This window comes from Equus caballus, chromosome 1 (genome assembly GCF_041296265.1).
Source record: "Equus caballus isolate H_3958 breed thoroughbred chromosome 1, TB-T2T, whole genome shotgun sequence".
In the NCBI taxonomy this organism is placed as follows: domain Eukaryota; kingdom Metazoa; phylum Chordata; class Mammalia; order Perissodactyla; family Equidae; genus Equus; species Equus caballus.
This window is the reverse complement of record NC_091684.1, coordinates 106,334,276-106,349,964: the sequence shown is the minus strand read 5'-3', so window position 1 is coordinate 106,349,964 and position 15,689 is coordinate 106,334,276. Positions and strand designations below refer to the sequence as shown.

The following is a 15,689-nucleotide window of genomic DNA, read 5'->3' as shown; positions in this document are numbered from 1 at the left end:
GTCTCCCCTGTCGTGTAGGAGGTTTATCCCATTTAAATGTTTATCCTTCCTCTCCCCAGATCAGTATCTTGCCCATTTCAGGAGGCTCAATATATACTGAAAGAATGAAAACAGGCCACATTCCCACCGAATCCCATTTTTAAAAAATGCAGAAACCAAGGCTCAGAGAGGTTGTGTGACTTACCTCTAGGTCACTCAGCAAAATCCACAGCTGACTGCTTCTTAAAGTAACTTTCTAGGCGTCTCAGCACACAAGAGGGTTGGCGACCCAAGGGTCAGGGCATTTGGGGTGGGGTGTGTCTGACTTCACAGCCAGGACTCCCTCCCCACCCCCTCGTCCCCCCGGGGAGTGCTCGGCTGCCTGTATTTTACACCCTGCTGCATATCAACAGGGGCTATCTGGGCCCCCTCGCCTTAATTAACTGCGTGGACCGGGGTTATGCAGCCCGCAGGCAGGTTTCCAGCGCTCGCATCAGCTTCCCTGGATGAGCAGACAGGCAGCGCCCTCTGCTGCATTCTCTAGGGAGCTGCGCTTCAGCGGCGATTCTCACCCCAAATCTCCACGTTGGGGCGCCGCCCCGGACCCGTTCAATCAGAATCTTGCCGCGTGACCCAGGCGGCCAGGTTTTGTCCAGCTCCGCAGGCGATGCCAATGTTCAGCCGAGACTGAGGACCAGCGATTTAAGGATTAACGTTATAGGGGAAGAAACTGTAGTCTAGCATGGGACAAGTAACGGTGGGGGATAAAAATTCCTCTGGATCAAATCCTTCCAATTTGGCATGAAAAATCAGTCATGTGAGACTTAACCGGGGCCTAGGAATCCTGGAAATTCTCAGAAGTTGAGGGAAGATATAAAGCTATCATAGGGGTCTTAGTGACAGGCTGTGTCCAGGCGGGTCCAAAGTCACTACTGCATCAAAAGTGCTAATAGAGAGGGAATCTGCTTGAATAAAATGAGTGAATGATTTGCATTTGGCCTCAGAGTTTTCTCAACTTCATACCCTCTAAACAAGGAATCTTAAATTTGAGCATGCATCAGATGCTGTTAATCATTTTGTTAAAGCACAGATTGGGGGGGTCCCACCCTCTGAATTTCTTTCTGAGGAGTCCATCAAATTCCCAGGGGATGCCTAGACTGCAGGTCTAGGACCACGCTTAGAGAACCACTGTTGCAAAACATGACCAGACCGGCAGCCCACTTCAAGTCTGCACCTGGTCCAACAGCGTGGGAATCCCATAGCATCTCTAATAGTCCTCAAAACGGGTACACTAGCCAGGCAGAGTGACGCTTTGACTGCGGCAATAATGATTTGTAAGCACAAAACAGATCAAATCCTAGGTCTCAAGGGCTTCCAGACTGACGGGGGGAGGGGGACGGACGGGGGGGGGGGACGGGGGGGCTTGGGGTCCATAGGGGCGGGGCTTGGGTTGTGGGCTTTCCTCCCCAAGCCCCAGCTCAAGGTGGTTCTGTTCCAGAGGAGCCTCAGACTTTGTGGAAAGAGGAGATATTTTCGCTCCAGGAATGGGAGGGTGAGGTCCCTAAAGGGGGGTTGGGGCACTGCCATGCACAGTCAAGATGCCACTATTGGGCCACCCATACTGTATACCTAGGGACCTTCAACTTTTTTGCTTGATAATATTTTTTTTACCATAAGTCTAAGTAGTCACAAAGGATGTATTGTAAATATTGACATCTTAATAAAACGTGTCCATAAATGAATGCAATGGAGTCTAACTATCATAGCATTTGATACCAACATTATCCATTTTTAAAGTACATGATAAAACTCTTAGGGACAATGTTGAATTTTACTTGAGCCCTGTGCTCCTGGAAAACAGCAATGGTTAGGAAATTCTCTCATCCTTTGTGCTCTGGAAACGGGGTACTGCAGAGAAGCACGCGGCCCCATCTGACCGAGCTGAGACTCACGGATTCCCCCATTATGCGCCCAGGACGAGGAGGGCACCCACATCCCAAATTTCGGCTCTTGGCCTCATCAGTAAGTAGCTGAACTGCTGGGCCCACTGATCAACGGGAACAAAGTGCTTGTTAACCAAACTTTGGTTAAGCTTCTCTTCTTCCCCCACCTCCCGAAACGATGGCCCACCCTCAACCAGAGCCAGTCTACGCCCCTCCTTAAGGACCCCTTCTGAGAACAGGCCGGCTTCAGGGTACTCTGATCTACTGTCCACATAACAGATCCAGTCATCCTGTGCATCCCCCTCCCTATCTCTGTTCTTTCTAGCCTTGTCGACTCCTCCTTATGAAAGACAACCTTTGTGCCTAACTTTGAGTTGGCACATCTTATGATCAGAGCATCCTCCCTATTGCAGTGGCTCTTCCCTCCCCTCCCTGCTAATCATCCTTCCCAATAAAGTCTCTCCTTACTAAACCCAATTTGTTTTGTATTTACGTTATACGCAACATTTTCTTTTCTCCTTGAACTTGTATTTCCATTCGACATCTGCTGCAGAGTTTTATCCCGGCATAAAGTATTTTCCTGCTTGGCAGTATTTTCTGCAGTATCCACTCACACAAAATTACGTCAATGATTTGAACTTGTTAACTCGTTAGCTCTAAAAAAATGTGCTGTGGCCCATAAGGTTCTAAGTGTTAATTTTTTTCCTACTGGATTGAGATATCATTGCAAATATTTGTAATGTATGTGATCAAATAAAATATATATACCATTCATTATATGAGTGATAATTTTTAAACATAAAAATTAATTTGGGGGCTGGCCCGGTGTAGTGGTTAAATTCTCATGCTCCACTTTGGTGGTCCAGAGTTCGTGGGTTCAGATCCCAGGCATGGACCTACACACCAGTCATCAAGCCATGCTGTGGCAGCGTCCCACATATAAAACAGAGGAAGATTGGCACAGATGTTACCTCAGGGACAATCTTCCTCACTAAAAAAAAAAAAAAGTAAATTTTTATTAGGAATGCCGTTGAAAATATGTCTCTTAAAGAGATAGAGTGAACCAGTTGTTTCTCCATTAAGTTTATAAATCCAAGGATGAATATTGCTTTTCTACAAGAATGAGACAGATTTGGGGCTTCTATTTTGTTTTTATGGATATAAACATCGATAAACATCACTCACGTGAAAAGCAGACAGAAGTGGAAGGAGGTTTATTCTAGCAACGTCTCTCAGTTCTTTTAATTGCTGACAATTATCTATCCTCAAGAAGAAATATTTTTAATGGCCTACTAGCTGACAACGTGATTGAATCCTCTCCTTGGATTGCAGTGAAAGCAAAGAATCAGAAAGTGCCTGCCTTGTAGAAGGCTTCCTTGCCCAGACCTCAATAATAACCCAAATATAGAAATGCCTTATTGTTTTTCCTCCCCAGGCACTGCTTTTATGCCCCAGGGTAATGCAGCAGAGTGAGATTTAGAATGGGGGTGTGTGTGACTTTCCTTTCTAAAGCGGGAGACAGCTGGTTATAAAGGGGCGAGGGAAGCTGAGCCCCAAGGACTCCAAGCACATTCTCAGGTCCATGCCCACAGGAGCTCAGGATCTGGGTGCTGACTCCCTTAAAACCCTCCTGGTCCCCAGAGTTTCGTCTCACAAGATCTCCATGTCTGCAGACAGCTGCTCTCTAGGCCCTCCCTTCCACCCTCTGTCCTATGGATGTTGCCTCCTAGGACGCTCTGGAATCTGACCCAAGCTCTTTATCCTTTCTACCACTCTGGCCCCCGGAATCTTATCTTGCCTAAATGTCCACCATCGTCCCCCACCCCCTCTTTCTCCAGGCCTAATCCACTTCTCTCTATCCTGCGGCCAGAGTGAGCTTCCCCAAATGCAAATCTGCTGATGAACCAGCTCTGGCTTCAGCTCCTCCCAGCTTCCCAAAGCCTTCAGGGGTCTGAGTAGGACTTACCTCTCCAGTGGCCTCGTCCTTTGTCCTGCTTCCCTCAAATCTACACTCTGGTCAGAAATAGCGGATTCCTCCACACGTGCACCCCTGGCTTTCTGGGTACTTTGCAACGCCACCACCGCTTCCAAAATGGAGCTAGGAGGAGTCGGACTGCTTCGCTAAGGGTCTTTGGACCCGAGCGGTTTCTCCTTAATTTCTTTGTGTCAATTCCCTTAACTGTAAAACATAATAATAGTACACATCTCAGAAGGGTTCTTGTGCAGATTAAATGCATGCATGCCCAGGCACAGAATGAGTGCTCACATAACAAATATGAGCTGTTTATTATTGCCCTTGCTGTTATTCACGTTGCACTGAATTATCTGTCAACCATCGTTACCGTGCCAGACGGCAAGCGCGAGTCAGGGCTTGTGTTTTATTCTCAGTATCCCAGGGCCCAGCCCGATAGCAGGAACTTAATACTTATGAGTAAAGTATTGCAAAAGAATAAATGAAAAAATAGCGCCAAAGGAGCAAGTCTGACCTTAAAAATCTTTCCTTAGTGCCCATCACGAGTATTATTTCACTGAATCCGCACGACACCCGAAGAGGTAGGGGCTCTTATTCCCATTCTGCAAATGGGTGTACTGTGTCAAGTCCTTCTGCCTTTGGTGACACGACGCTCATAGGGGCCCACATCCCGACCCAGGAGGCGGGGTGGATTGGAGCCGGGGACACAGATGGGACCAGGACAGGGCGAGAGCGGACCACGCTCTCCTCCGGTCTCTTTAAAATTTCCCGCCTGCTGGGCACGCGCGACGCAGAAACCACGCCCCTTTAGGAATCCCCGCCCCTTGGGCTGGCGCGCGCCAACCCTCACAGAGCCAGGCTCCCTGCCAATCAGAAGAGGCCGTAGGCGGGAGCTGCCGTTCAGCGGGCCAATAGGCGGGCGGCCGGCGCGGGGCTTGTCCAGGCATGTGGGAACCGCCGGCTGCTGGGGCGCCACGTGCGGGCGGCAGGAGAGGGACCCGGCTTCAGGTGATTTCGGGGACCCTCCCGGGGACCGCGGGGTCGCGCGGGCTGACGCGGCGTGTCCCCGGCCTCCGGGGTCCCCACGTGTGTCCACCATCGGCCTGAAGCGGGGGGCGCCCGGGCCCAGCCGACCGGCTCTCCTGGCCCGCAGGTGTGCAGGCTGGGCCCAGGCGCCGCCGGTCGCGCGTCCCCGCCGGCTGTGGGCTCTGGGACCCGACGGGGCGGCGCAGGGCGATGGGACTCGGCCTGGCTGGCGGCGGCCAGTGAGTGACCAAGGCCCGAGTCCCTCCGGGGTGAGGTCAGGCCTCCATGCGGCCTCTCTTGCGCACGCCGGGCTGGGAGATGGCGCGGGGCTCTCCTCCGACTCTCCCTGGCGGGGAACTTCTTAGTGGGCGGGGGGAGGGGGTATCGAGCCAGGTTTTCTCAAATTCGGGCGAGTTTTACTGTCATGGCTTGGGGGTGGGGCCGCGCTCTTTAAAATGCAGATTCTCAGGCCCCGTTCCCCCAAATGGCTGTTAAGGTGTCGGGGCAGGCCTGGAAATGCGCGTTTTACGCAGCCGTCGTAGTGGTTTCTGGTACTGAACTGCTTTGGGGAAGCCTCTGCCCTGGGGACGTTCATCTGGCGCTTTAGCGCCGGAGCAGGGTCTAGAACTGCCCACTGCCTCCCGCATCAGCCGGCAGGTGGGTGGCCCTGCTGCCACTGGTGCCTCTGACCGCGCGGTCCCTTCGGGGCCTGTCCCCAAAGGCCTGCTCGCTGCTGATCCCCACAGTGCTGGTTCGGGGCTGGAGAGGATCTGTGTGTGTCCTTCCCGAAACGGTTGTGTCATTGGGGTGAAACTTCTCCCCAGCCTCAGGGAGCTCCATCTGGGGGCCCAGGGTTGGGGCAAGCCCTTGATAACTAACTGTCCGTTCTGACGGGCGTGTAGAAGGGGACTGCTTTCATCTCTTGAAACACAAGGCCAGAGACCTTTTCTCCGGGAACCTCATTTCCGGCTGCTTTGAAATCTTGCCAGCAGGTCAGGGAGGTCAGCGACCCTAGTCCTGGCTTTAGCTCCTGAGCTGCAGGGCCCTCCTCCCTGGCAGGAGTCAGTTATTAGCAGGCCTGGTCTCCCGGTTGCTGGGCTGAGGCCAACCGAGGTTCTCTATTAGTCAGCTCTACTCTGTGACTTGTCATTATGAGGAAGTCGATTATAGTTAAGAGCCTTTTTAAAAGGGAGGAGCTTCTTGGGGACCAGATGAGCAAGCAGAGGCAGGATGAGTCAGGATGGGTCACCATGCCTTGCCCTGGCGGGGTCATCAACAGATGGCACTCCTCCCCTCCCCCCCATTTCTCTTCATCGCTGCTGCTCTTGCTCAGCGTCTTGTCGTCTCCAGACCTCTTCCCATGAGGCAGTTGTGCTCCTGTCACCCTCTCCCTAAACCTTGAGGGAGGCCAATGGTTCCCCATCAATCTTGGGATTAAGCCCAGACTTACAGCACCCTCCAGGAGCAGATCTCTCTCACTGTCCCGTCTCCATCAGCCTTTTCGCCCCCGACCTCCTTGCTTTTCACCTGCCGCACCGAACTCCTCGCCTTCCCACGTGGGTGTGCTTTGCCTCCTGGACGTTGTGTCTGCGTTTTCTCTGTCTGGGTGACTCTCCCTTTCTGGGCGGCCTGGCAGACCTTCCTGAAGCCCTTCAGGGTCCCCTCCATGCGAGGTTTCTACCTGTTGGAATTCCTGGCCTGGTGAGTTAGTGCCGGTCCTCAGTCTGTCACTCCCATCCGGAGCGCAGCCTTGTAGGTTTCTGATGGCCTCTCTCCCCACCAAGCCAGGGGTTCCCTTAGGACACAGTCATCTCCGGCTCTGTAGTCCCCACGGTCTGGCAGATAGCAGGTCTGGCATCAGCTCCCTTCACACACTTCCCTACTATGCACTGGGTCCTGTGCTGGCTGTGGGGAAGGGACGGAGACAAACGAGGCTCTATCCTGCCCTAGGAGCGCTCCAGGGCACAGAGGGGTGAACTTCTTCGTCTCCAGCTAGGCTGGTCATGTCTGGGGCAGGGCTGCCGTGCCACTTCAGTGCCCTCCCTGGGTGCCTTTGGGTTACCCTCACTCGACCAGCAGAGACCAGTCTGGAGACACCAGCCTGGGCTGGAGTGGCTTGTGGACGGGCCACCAGAGTGTGTTGGGCTTCCCAGAGAGGGGCAGGTCCTCCAGCCGTGGCCCACCTTGTGCCTCACGCCCCAGGGACATCAGGCTTCTTGTGGGCCTGTCTTCCTCAACCCTGGGTTACCTTTGCCCCTAACATGGCCACTGATCCCTCTCCTTTCCGCCTGGAGGGTTGCTCTTCCCCCTTCACGTGGACTTAACCGCTTCCAGCCGGTTCTGCTTCCCTGGCACTGCTGAGGCAGCCCTTCCCATGCTTTCTGCTTTGTTGCTGCCTCTGTGGTGAAACTGAACTCCTTGAGTCCAGGATCCACCTTTCTAACTGCCCCGCGCCTGGCCCAGCTGGACCCCGGAGAGCCTCAGTGCGGCACTGGCCTCTGAACCCAGTGGGATAAAGGGTGGTTCTAGAGGGCTTCCTGGGGAATGTGTGAGTGGGGGGGACGGGAGTGGGAAGGGAGGCAGGAGGAAGGCCTGTGGGTTGGGAGGGGACAGTGAGTCCCGGCCGAGGCAGCTCTAGCCTGGGAGAGCTGGTCACCAACCACGAGCAAGAGTCTTCACCTCTGGGAGAAAGGGAGCAAGTGGCTCTTGCGCCCCTACTGTACATAATACATGCAGATCCCAGCACTCGGATATTGTGTCATTTCCTCTTTACACAAGAAGTGGGGAGGGGCCGGCCCGGTGGCACAGCGGTTAAGTTCACACGTTCCGCTTCTCAGCGGCCCGGAGTTGACTGGTTCGGATCCCGGGTGTGGACATGGCACCGCTTGGCACACCATGCTGTGGTAGGCGTCCCACATATAAAGTAGAGGAGGATGGGCACGGATGTTAGCTCAGGGCCAGTCTTCCTCAGCAAAAAGAGGAGGACTGGCAATAGTTAACTCAGGGCTAATCTTCCTCAAAAAAAAGAAGTTGGGAGTCTGGCCGTTTTACACACCAGGACCCTGAAGGCCAGCTGTTTAGGTAACTTAGAAAGAGCTAAGTCGGACCCTGCTCTGCCCTCTTCAAAGCCTTGGTTTCCTGGTCTGTTAAAAATGTCCTGGCCGACTGAGCGCAGTAAATGTGAGGGGGCTTTCCAGGCCGGGGCCTTCACTGCTGGGAGGAGGCTGGCCTCACTGCACGGGATTTGCAAACGCACGGGAACACCAGACCTTTCCTGGAGCAGTGGGCTGCCACAGCATCTCTTCTCGGCCCGCAGTCAGTGATGGAGAGCTTGAAATTGGCCAGGGTTGGGGGTGCCCCAGAAATCTGCGAGGGCTACAGGTCAGGGCTTTTTCTGGTTCTCCTTTTTTTAAGTGGAGCTGGTTTACCAGCACACCACTGCCTATAGCTTATGGTGACTAAACAACACGCCCAACTATTTAAAAATGTTTGTAGATGCTGTTGTGATTGAGTTAGAAAATAAGTAAATAAATTACCTCTTTTTGGTTAATATATACCAAAATAACTATGGTGGGCTTCCTGGGAAATTTTTTCTCCAGGTGCTGCTATAGGTCTTTGCCTTCACATTTCATAAAGGTTTTGTTTTTCTAATGGGATTATATAGTATATATTGCTTCTGTGACCTTTATTTTCCCATAACCGCACCTCTAAAAATTTTTGATGCTAACAGCATTGGAGGTGGGCTGTAGCTGGGAGGCTGAGAGTGGATTCTGGGCTCACATCAGCCTTTCTCTCTTAGTAATTGGCCAAGTTCCTTAACCTCTATGCCTCAGTTTTCTTACCTGTAGGGTGAGGGTAATAATACTTTGGCTTGTTGGGAAGATTGAGTGATTCCATGAAAAGTACTTAGAACAGCACTTTGCGTGTGGTAGTGACTGTCTCGCCAGCCCTGGTGCTCTAGCGGTTAAAATTTGGCGCTTTCACCGCCATGGGCTGGACTGGTTTCCCCGTCAGAGAACCACATCACCTGTCTGTTGGTTGTCATACTGTGGCGGCTGCGTGTTGCTGTGACACTGAAAGCTATGCCACCAATATTTCAAATACCAGCAGGGTCACCCATGGTGGACAGGTTTCCACACAGCTTCCAGACTAGACAGACTAGGATGAAGGACCTGGCCACCCACTTCCAAAAAAGCCGACCATGAAAACCCTATAAATAGCAGCAGAGCATTGTCTGATACAGTGCCGGAAGGAGAGGATGGAGACCGGGCAAGAAGACTGGGCAGGGTTCCACTCTGCTGTACACAGGGTCCCTAGGAGGGTTAATGGACTCGACAGCACTGACAACAAATGGATTGTATTATCGCAACTATTATTAAAATAGGTCCTCGATTCATTCTGGGAGGCTGAGACCAAGTGGAGCACTGCAGGAGGGAGAGAGGGAGGGAGGGCCAGGACTGGCTGGCTGGGCACACTCCTCACCTGACCCCTCTGCCCTGTGTGTTTTCTCTCCAGCGTGCTGCCCTGCTGCCAGGTTACCTCCCAGGCCTCCCTTGGCCCGAGCGGTGAGCTGGTTGGGATGGTGACCCGGCAAGCCCCTGAGCCTGCCCAGTGTCTGTGCCCCTCCCTGGCCAGCCCGACTGTCAAGGATGTGCTTCGGAGAAAGCACAAGAGGAAGAGCCGACAGCACCAGCGCTTCATGGCCCGGAAGGCCTTGCTGCAGGAGCAGGGGCTGCTGAGCACGCCCCCAGAGCCAGGATCCTCCCCAACGCCCGTGCCGGCGGACACACCCCTGGGCACTGAAGCTGCCAGTAGGGAGAACCAGCGCCCAAGGACCGAATCTGGAGGGGTCCCATGCAGCAGAAAGCCCGCCCCCTGGGAATCTGCTGGGCCCTTGCCCAGCAAGTGTGTGGCTATAGACTGTGAGATGGTGGGCACAGGACCCCACGGGCGGGTGAGTGAGCTGGCCCGCTGCTCCGTGGTGAGTTACCACGGTGACGTCCTCTATGACAAATACGTCCGGCCTGAGATGCCCATCGTGGACTACCGCACTCGCTGGAGCGGCATCACTCGGCAGCACATGCGGAAGGCCATCCCCTTCCAGGTGGCCCAGAAAGAGGTGAGGGCAGGGCTGGGGGCTTGTTGGGTCACTGTGATGGGCAGAGAAGAGCACCCCTGGGTTTGAGTCACCACTCGGCCCCTGGCAGTGAGTGATCTTGGGAAATAGAACAGGGTGCGTGAAGTCCTGACCTACCTGCACGGAAGGGTCGTGGGGTGTTCTGTGTGATCACATTTCTGGGAAGCCTGTGCCAACTGTAAGGTGTAGAGCAGCTTATACTCGACGTTTCCTTTTCTGTTGTAAAAGTATTACCTGTCCGGAGAAAATGGTAAGTCCCACTGTGCTGTCACGATCACCTTCAGGTGTTAAATGTCTTAGTATATTTCCTGATGTTAATTTTTTAGTGTTTTGCAAAAAAATAAATTAGTGTGTGCCAAGAATTCCCAAATGTGCTTGAGAATAGGAAACACCTAAAGCCTTATTAACAGTCTGGGATCCTTGTCCCCGCATCTTCCATGGAGATTCTGATCCTCGGCCTGGAGAGGGCTCTGATGGGTGCATCCCTAACAATCATGCTGTGCAAACTTGCGCCATAAAAGCCTCAGAGCTAGGGGCCGGCCCGGTGGCGCAGCGGTTAAGTTCGCACATTCCCCTTCTCAGTGGCCTGGGGTTCGCCGGTTCGGATCCTGGGTGCGGATATGGCATGCCTGGCACACCATGCTGTGGTAGGCGTCCCACGCATAAAGTAGAGGAAGATGGGCATGATGTTAGCTCAGGGCCAGCCTTCCTCAGCAGAAAGAGGAGGACTGGCAGTAGTTAACTCAGGGCTAATCTTCCTCAAAAAAAAAAAAAAACCTCAGAGCTTATGGGGTAAGGGGTTAGGGACACAACATTCAAAAAACGTCATCAGCGACACCCCAAAAATGAAAACATAGAAACCTAGTGAGAGTGGGAGCACAGGTTTGCACATGCTAAGTGGTTCAGAAATGCATAAATGCACCAGTACACAGCACATTGAAGAAGATCTGAGGTTTCCTTCTGAAGTGGGTGTCGGGAGGGCTGCAGCTTGCGTTGTGGTCGAGTGGTCAGAGTTCTCTGCAATTAGGCGGAAAGAGGGAGTGCCAGTGTGGATGGCGGCTCGTCACAGCTGAACTAGGGCGCTGGGAGAGCCTGTGGTGGCTGCGTTCTGTGCATCCCTGCGGGGCCCAGCTCAGCTGGGTGCGGTCTTCTGCATTCACAGTGTTTGTCAACGGCAAATTCGTGCGTAAGCCAAGGCGAAATTTGCATTGTTCTCAAATTGCGTCCTAATCTATCAATCACGTTGGAACCTTCTGCATTTTCAAAACAGGCGTTCTAGCAGAAGCACCTGACGTTTCTGGGTTATTCTTGGGATTAGGGAAATTTGGGAAATACTGCTCTGTCATCTTGTGTGGTCCTTTTTCACATAAGATACGGCCTAAGCATTTCCTTCAAACGATTTGGAGGTGGTTTATCCAGCAGGCCTGTTAGGACCAGAAGCAACAAGAAGGGAGGCCTGTGGCAGACCCTCCAGCTCCCCCACACGTCCCTCGTCCAGGTTGCAGGTGCTCCCAGGGGTAGGACCACTTCCTGTATGCCTGGACTCTGAGCCAGTGTGGAGTGTGCTTGATCCCTTCCACCCCATGGCTTGTGGGAGGTGTGACTAGAGTGTGCTGGCATGTCCCTACAGCTAATCTGAATGCACCGTGTCCATCTGCTGTGAAGGCTGAGTTTAGCGATAAACCACATGATGCCAGCAGAGGCAGGCTGGAAGGGCAACAGCTAGTGCTGAGGAGAGCCAAGCCCAGCAGAGAGGGCCGGAGGGGGCTGCCGGCCCGTGGTTATGGACGTGGCCTCCCTGGGGCCTGAGGTGGGCAGAAGGCAGGGAGGAGAGAAGTGCATTGTGTGGATGGTCAGGGCTGAGCAAGAGAGGTTCCGAGGGTGAGAAGTAGGAGTCCTGTGCAGCACCGTGGCGGAGGGCCAGAATCCTGAGGACAGCGTCTGTTAATACAACAGCTGCTGTGGATGCTGTGTCTCCAGTGCTAGGCACAGTGCTGTGGACTTCCCCAAGCGGGTCTTCATCAGTCATCTGTGTGCTGAGCTTTCGCTGAGCATCACCAGTCGAGTCAGACATGGTTCCTGCACGTTTCCAGTGAGCTTACATGGGGGGGGGGGGCAGTGGAGAGACCAGGCCAGAGCTAAATGTATACTTGAAGGAGAGAACAGCGGGTCCTGATGTTGATGGGGAGTCCTGGGGAGCCATGACCGTGAGATGGTCAGCTCATGCCACCACCAGCCCTGGGAGGAGTGGGGAGAGTTGAGTGGGGCAGGGAGAGTTGGGTGGGGCAGGGAGAGTTGGGTGGGGCAGGGGGGCTGGGTCAGTCTTCCAGGCCGAGAGAAGAAGGTGTGCCAGCAGGAAAGAGCTGCTTTTTTTGAGTAACTAGAAGACCTGGCCTATCTGTGATCTCCTTTGATGCTCATAAGCACCCCACGGAATGCTCTCAGCAGCGTCCCCACTTTACAGGGCACAGCCTTAAGTGTGCCCCTGGTCGCAGTATGTAGTAAGGAGAAGGGCCTGCATTCAGACTTGGGGAGGGCCGCTTGGTGCACTGTGAGCTCCTGGTCTTCCCTCTCCGGGCTGCCTCCCTCCGGAGGGGTCCGTGCACCCATTGGTTAGGGCCTCAGGATGTGTCTCCTGCCAGCCTGAGACGGGGGCCGTCCTGACTCTTCTCTCTCCCACAGATCCTCAAGCTCCTGAAGGGCAAGGTGGTGGTGGGGCACGCGCTGCACAATGACTTCCAGGCCCTCAAGTATGTTCACCCTCGGAGCCAGACCCGGGATACTACTTACGTCCCCAACCTCCTCAACCAGCCCGGCCTCCACACCCGGACACGGGTCTCTCTTAAGGACCTGGCCCTGCAGCTGTTGCACAAGAAGATCCAGGTGCGTGGTGCAGGAGCAGTTGGGGGGAGCAAGAAGGCCTGCTTAGGCCATGGACAGGGCTGTGAGGCTGCCTCCAGCCTCCTCCTCATCTTCCTTCCCCTGCCCAGGTCCTGGGGTCCTTGATAAAGCGCAGGTCGCCCGCATCTACAAGCAGCTCTGGATGTTTTCTCCATCCTTCCTCCCAGTGCATTGTGAGAGCCAGCCACATTCTTCCAGGCCGATCTCTTCCCCGTCTGTGCCCCCCACCCCAATCGCAGGCTCTGTCTGCATTGCATGTAAACCTCCGTCTCCTGCAGGCAGAGCTGGAGCCTTGGGTCCGGCGGAAGCCTCTCTTGCTCCCACTGGACTTCACATTCACTGTTCCTTCTGCTCATCAAGCCTTTGAAGGCAGAGATTTTTACCATGTTTCCTGTTTGAGAAGACAGGCTTGGAGAAGCTAGATGGCTTGGTCCAGCTGAGATTCCAGTGCTTTGCTGACTGATAGAAGCCATGCCTTCCCATGTAGCGAGCTCTACACCCTGTTCTGAGAGTGCACATTCTTGGGCCTGCACCCAGAGCCGGCAGTGACGGGCCCCTCACCAGGACCTCGGGCAGTGATGTGGGCTCTCGTCCGCAGGTGGGCCAGCACGGGCACTCGTCGGTGGAAGATGCCGTGACGGCCATGGAGCTCTACCAGCTGGTGCAGGTGCAGTGGGAGCAGCAGGAGGCCAGCCGCCTCCGCACCCACCCGGAGGACAGGGAGCCCGACAGCAGCACGGACACGGAGCAGTATATGGAGGACCAGTACTGGCCAGAGGACCTGGCCACCAGCGGAGGAAGTGGGGAGGCCCAGGACAGAAGAGAATGAGGGAGGAGAGGTTCCTGGCCAGCTTCCGAGGGTGGGGAGAGGGGCCAAGAGAGCACTGGGTGCCTCCTGAAGGTGGCTGGATGCAGCCAGCACCTCCAGGGCCCGGAGAGCTGGGGCCCTCTGTCCTCCACTCCCTCTGCCCACAGCACAGCCCCCTCTCTCCAGGGCTGTTGTCCCCCTTTTCTCCACTCCTGTGGTTTTACTAACAGCACTTTATAGACACCGTGAAAATGTCAGGTGGACGAGCTGCTAGGCCCCAGCAGGAGTAGGAATGTGCCAACACACTGTCTCAGGCTGGCACTTCCCCACGCCCACGCCGTGCTGTCTAAAGGGATAATGTCTCCCTCCCGGGGTGGGGCTGTCAATATCCAGGAGCTCCCTTATCTCAAGTCAGTGACTTGGGGTGAAGTTCTCTTCCTGTTGTGGCAATCTACCTCTTCCTCCAGAGTCCTCTTCCGGTTCAGAGTAAACACGCCCTGCAGCTGTAGCCAAGGCCCCTCCAGGAGATGGTTCTTCTGTCTGAACTGGCGCTCTGGCTCAGCCATCATGGGAGCTCAGTGTAGGCTGGGATGGAGTCAGCCCGCTGGGGAGCTGCTCCTCACGTGCTTGGCACCAGCAGTCACCAGGCGCTATTCCGAGAAGAGGGACAGCGGATCAGCTTTGGGTGGAGACTGGATATTTATTTTGACCCAAATCAGGCATTCCTCGTGCCCACTCAACACTAGACTCTCTTAAGCAAAGTCTGAGAAAGAAGACAGTGGCTTGAATTCTGGGACCTCTGCAGAATTGCACTGAAGGGGCCTGCCTGCCTTTATTAAGAGCAAGGCCACCAGTCTGTAGAGGAGCAGAGTCCGCGTGTCCACTGGGGCTAGGGCCCCATTAGGCACTTTGATTGACAATCTCTTTGGTGCTTGGGTTTCCTCCAAATTTCTAAAAATGTTCTCTGTCAGGATTTCATCCCCCATTCCTCTTTCTGTGTTTCCTAAAGGCAAATTTGGGGTATGGGGGTAGCTAAGAGCTCAGGTCACACAGACCTTTGAGCCCCATCTTTCTTGTCACTTAGAGCTTGGACACCTTAGGCAAGTCTGTGGCTTCCCCCTCGAGCCTGCTCTCTCCTCTGTAAAATGGGGGTAATGAGATGACCTACCTCAGGTGGTGGTCATGAGGATGGAGTGCCGAGTGCTCAGCATGGGGCCCGGTGAGGGGTGGGCCCTGATCAAGGGGACCTGGGTTTTCTCGAAGGATTAGTTTCAGCCTCTGCAGGGTAACACACCTGAACACACCCCTCGGGCTGAGCGGCTTTGGCCCAGACAGAACCGCGGTGGCTGTTCCAGCAGGTGGGGCTGGGCCTGGGGTGAGGACACAGCGTGGGGGCCAGGGTTCTCAGTGCTCCCCACAGCTGCGTGACCTGCATGGACTCTGGCCCTCTGCTGTGTGCAGAAAAACAAGGGCTTTTCGTGTCAGTCTGAGCAAAGCAGCAGGGCCAGGAAGGGTGAGGCACCCCTGAACTCCAGGCCACAGATTGTCCTGTCACCCCCTCCCTCCCCACCTGCCCAACAGGGAGCGTCTGAGTCATGGCCCACTCCTGGCCCGCCTCCAGGACTTTGTTCTGGATTCCTTAAAAGTCTGTAGCTGACGCCTCACTCACTCACAGCTGAGCAGCAGTTTCGGCTCTTCGCCTGTGGGTTGAAAGAAGCTGGAGCTGTTAGCAGTGGGGAGGTGTGCTGGGCTTACAATCAGCTGTGTTGTAAAACCGTTTCTTCTGGAATAAAATTCAGTTGGAAAAGTGGGTGAAGCGGCCTCTTCTGGGCAGTCTGCAGCCAGGGTCGGGGCCTGGGGTGCTGGCGCTGAGTCGTGCAGGGTGCTTTGGCCTCGGAGGCGGGTGGCTTTCAGGATGGCGCT

At 54.5% G+C, this 15,689-nt stretch overlaps 1 protein-coding gene across 1 annotated transcript; it reads left to right on the top strand.

The window, feature by feature from the left end:
- Positions 1–4,759: 4,759 nt before the first annotated feature.
- Positions 4,760–15,576, top strand: AEN (apoptosis enhancing nuclease). Its single transcript, XM_005602803.3, has 4 exons — positions 4,760–4,902; positions 9,436–10,039; positions 12,740–12,940; positions 13,557–15,576. Exons 2-4 carry the CDS (start codon positions 9,500–9,502, stop codon positions 13,785–13,787), a joined length of 972 nt encoding a protein of 323 aa, XP_005602860.2. The 5' UTR covers positions 4,760–4,902; positions 9,436–9,499; the 3' UTR covers positions 13,788–15,576.
- The last annotated feature ends 113 nt before the right edge of the window (positions 15,577–15,689 follow it).